Below are 3868 nucleotides of genomic sequence, written 5' to 3'. Positions count from 1 at the left end.
CTGTTGGGCAATGACTTATTAGCAATGACTTGTCTGCTATATAAAGTAGGAACTGGAAAAATTTAAGTGCAAGTACAAAAACATATACACAAACATTTAAGTATTTGCTCTCAAGTTATTATTTTAAGTCAAAAGACTAAGTATTATGCCCATCAAGACAACTTTCAGTTCCTGTAGAGCAAATATGAATTGCTGTTTGTTAATGTCAGGATGTTCTTATTTAGAGAAATTAAAGCAAACAGAAGACACTTCAAGTTTCAGACATTTATTAAACCCCATCGAAACACTTTCAAACACATAACCAAGTGCAGTGTGAGGCATGTTTGAATAGTTCCTGGATGATTAAGCATGGTAATTGTGCGGACAGATTCCGGAAGACCTTTCTGTGCAGCTCGTGAAGATGTGCGTGATCTTTAGAAGTCAGGACGGTCCTTTTTGAGCTTACTGTAGTCGACATTAACTGAGTAGAACTAGGCAAGAGAGATTAAAAAAAAAAAATTGACCAGAATGAGAAGCTCAATGATATGATATGTTCCATGGCATTTATTAAAAACATCTCTCACTTGAACTTGTTAGAAAACTGAAATAATTATTTGAATCTTTACAATAAAAAATAATAAGTATATACAAAATAACAAAAAAATCTTTAAAGAGCATAACTTATGATATTATCTTCATTCTGCATACAGTGTTAGAAACTCTAAATTTAAGACGAGGCAGTGCTGGAGTCAAAAACTGAAGAAAAAACCCACAGAATCTCTTACTTAATATCCAGAATTAGAAGTCCATACACTGGAAGTTGAGACAGCACTGCTTGGTTTATCCTATTTTCCCCAAATTTCTGTAATCCTATTTGCTGAAGGCAACATCTAGCTTGCCAAGTAGCATAAAGGATTGTAAAGTGTGAAAAAGCAGCATCACAAGGGAACATTTAGAGCAGTGCTGCTAAAACCTAGATTGGTTTAAGTAAACTTAAGTACTTTAGGTAAACTTAAACTAGTACTGCAAGAAATAGCGAAGAAGAAAGAAGGGAAGAACAAGTATAAACACTCATTTTACATTAATAAAGTTGGATCCTGCTACAGACCATTTGAAACAGTCCAGATAGTTACTGAACACTGTGAATTTACAGAGTAAGGGCATATTTTGGCCTCCAAGCCTGAATTAACATCAAGCACATGACTGTAAAGAAAAGCCCTGAACTGAAAAGGAAATTAAGATTATTTTAATACATTTAAATTATATTTTTTTCTCTGCAACTTATAAAATAATCACCAAGTTTTCAACTCTTTTTTTTATAATATTGACTTCCTCAGTCTTTCCAAAGAGAATTTTACTAAGAAAAGAAAAAAGCTATTTCATCAAAAGCTAAAGCTCACTATTTTACCAGAGCTTTTTACTGAACTTTTGCCTCTCCATTTCCCACAGTACAGCCTTGGGAAAAAAAAATCCACAATGATACATAAACCCAAATATGGTAAATTCTGTGGTTGTATTTGTATTCTAAGGCAGATGGGAATGCTAAGGCATGCACTTCTTAAAAGAATTCATGCTGCGCGCTGCACTGGATTTGCCTCTTTTAGATATATAGGAAACAGCTACATTCCAGAAACAATAATAAAAATAATGTATTACATTCTTCTTAGAATTTTAAGAGAATCGCAACATATTTTATTCTGAAACGTTTTTTCACTTATCTGAATGACTGGCATACTAAGTTACAGTGCTGAGTAAACACTAACAGAAAACATAGCATGTTTGTTTTCTTAGCAGTTTGAGGATAATTTTAGAACTGTCCTTAACAGAAGTCTTTAGTACATAGAGTGCAACTTCTGTTAAGTACAAAAAGCTTTACACATCCTCATCTGTTTCCTCATTAGTTCCCTGAAATAGGTTGAATATCACTTAAAGAAGCATCTTATTGCATCTAATATTAAGTTTTCAAACAATTATTTTCAAACTGTACAATTGCCAATTAGAGTTTATATTAAAATTATTAGTTATTATTATTGGAATTAATATTAAAAGTATAGTTTATATTAAAAACTGACATTATCTTACTTTGCTCCCCATGAGTAAACACCAACAGTTTAGAATTTTAAAAGCTTTAGTTCAGAACTTCAGAGATTCTGTCCTCCTCCCTGTAATCTTTTTCTCCACGCATTATGGCACTTGTATATTCTCCCTCTGTTATACAATTCCTCTTTCTTACCCTGCAGCATATATCTGACTAATCCTGTGCAAAGACTCTGTTTGCTCCACTATCAACCAAATTGAAGGCAAGGTTACGAAGCTCAAACAACTCCATCTGTTATGACTTCAAAAGACAAATAGTAAGTTTCACAGCAGAAGAAATCTATCACTCATTCAGTTGCTTTCTAATAAACTCAAATGTCCTAAAACAATAAGCTACATTTTTGGTACTATGTTTCCAACGAGTGCATGGTTTTCATTTTACCTTGTACTGGTCATTGGGAGCCAGTTTATTCCAAGGTTCTGGATTATTTTTCTTGTCCCAGCTATTGAAAGAAATACAGAACATGAGAAAATACTAAGAAAACTTCACTGCCTTCAAAAGAAATAAAATTTATCTGTATACTATGGTTATTAGCCATGGACAGTCATCTATCTAAATAAAGTTTCTGTAGAACAAGCTGAAGTTCTCTGTCAGCAACCTCTAAATACTGTAAGGTAAAGTCACAAGCAAACCTCCAAAGCAAGGAAATCTTCTCACGTCCATAGCAGTAATACTGGAGCTAGGTATACTAAGGCCTACAGAAACAAAAACCAGCATTCTGAAGTTTACTTTCACGTAAGAAGCAAGATAACTGAGCACTGTAAGTAACTGTTTACATACCAGACATCAGGGTTGAACACTGCCAAACGCATGACGTACAGAGCTGCGCCGATGCCTCCTGAGCCAATGATGAGAAACAGAGGGATCAACTAGAACAAGAAAGACTTCAGATGATGGACTGCAATGTAACAAGACAGTATTATTATGAGAATTTCTGATAGCAGCAATGGTAAATCAAACAGCCAGCTTCCATGTTCTCAGCTGTAACACACGGCCCTCTAAAACCCTGCAAAAGGGCTCTGTGGGCTGGGTAGAATCTGTCATGGGAAAACTGCTACTATATCACAGTCACCAAACATACTGTAACAACGCATTCCTCAGAAACATTTGTTCGCCACGGAAAGAGAGAAAGATGAAACCAAGAGAGGAAGAGGTATCTCGTGCCGTCCTGGTACAGGCCCAAGCACAGCAGAAAAATGCAGAAAAAGACGACTGGGCCGCGTCCCGCCGATCAAGCGGGAGGTGCCCACCTCGAGGCCATGACACGGCGGGAGAGGGCGAGGAGGGCAGCGGCCCAGAGGGGCCAGGCGGCGCCGAGCTGCCTCAGCGACCGCGGATACTCACACTGGGATGCTTCCTGGCATGGTTGACCATAACACGAAACATAGCTGCAGCGGGCGAAGGTCTCCCTCACTACCCGGCACCAGAGACCGTCCTGCCCCTTCTGCGGCCGAGCCCCAATGTCACAGGAGGCCCCCGGCGCGGCAGGTGCCCGCTGCCCGGATGTAGCAGCTCCGGCGGTTGCCTGTTCGCCTGTCGCTAAAGCCCGGCCCCGCCGGCGCCCCGCCGCAGCACCCGCGCTAAGATCGCCCCTCGTGCCCTGCTTTCGTACAGCCCCCGACCGGCAGGCAAGCAAACAGCGCTTGCCAGGCAAGCAGGCACCTCCCGGGGCACCCCGCGGAGCCCCAAGCTGCGGGCAGCCGAGCAGGCGCCAATACCGCCCCGCTCCGCCCCACTGCCGGGGGAGGTGTGAGCGGCGCCTGCGCCGGGGCCGTAAGGGCATGGCGGGAG

General features: G+C 40.6%; 1 protein-coding gene across 1 annotated transcript; it reads right to left on the bottom strand.

Annotated features, from left to right (window-relative positions):
- Window positions 1-249: 249 nt before the first annotated feature.
- On the bottom strand, window positions 250-3559 carry NDUFA4 (NDUFA4 mitochondrial complex associated). The gene is made up of 4 exons (XM_042889053.1): window positions 3422-3559; window positions 2858-2946; window positions 2459-2519; window positions 250-470 (listed from the first exon to the last, which is right to left on the bottom strand). Exons 1-4 carry the CDS (start codon window positions 3461-3463, stop codon window positions 414-416), a joined length of 249 nt encoding a protein of 82 aa, XP_042744987.1. The 5' UTR covers window positions 3464-3559; the 3' UTR covers window positions 250-413.
- Between the last annotated feature and the right edge of the window lie 309 nt (window positions 3560-3868).

This window comes from Lagopus leucura, unplaced genomic scaffold (genome assembly GCF_019238085.1).
Source record: "Lagopus leucura isolate 7727_CA_CO unplaced genomic scaffold, USGS_WTPT01 Super-Scaffold_100157, whole genome shotgun sequence".
Classification (NCBI taxonomy): domain Eukaryota; kingdom Metazoa; phylum Chordata; class Aves; order Galliformes; family Phasianidae; genus Lagopus; species Lagopus leucura.
This window is presented reverse-complemented; position numbering and strand designations above follow the sequence as displayed.

Excerpts from the sequence above, each read along its gene's own strand:
- NDUFA4 (XM_042889053.1), bottom strand. The coding sequence starts at position 3,463 with ATGTTTCGTGTTATGGTCAACCATGCCAGGAAGCATCCCAGT. Across the intron at positions 2,520-2,857 it reads GTGTTCAACCCTGATGTCTG|CTGGGACAAGAAAAATAATC; the intron begins GTATGTAAACAG and ends TTCTTTCAATAG. Across the intron at positions 471-2,458 it reads CTCCCAATGACCAGTACAAG|TTCTACTCAGTTAATGTCGA; the intron begins GTAAAATGAAAA and ends TCTCTTGCCTAG.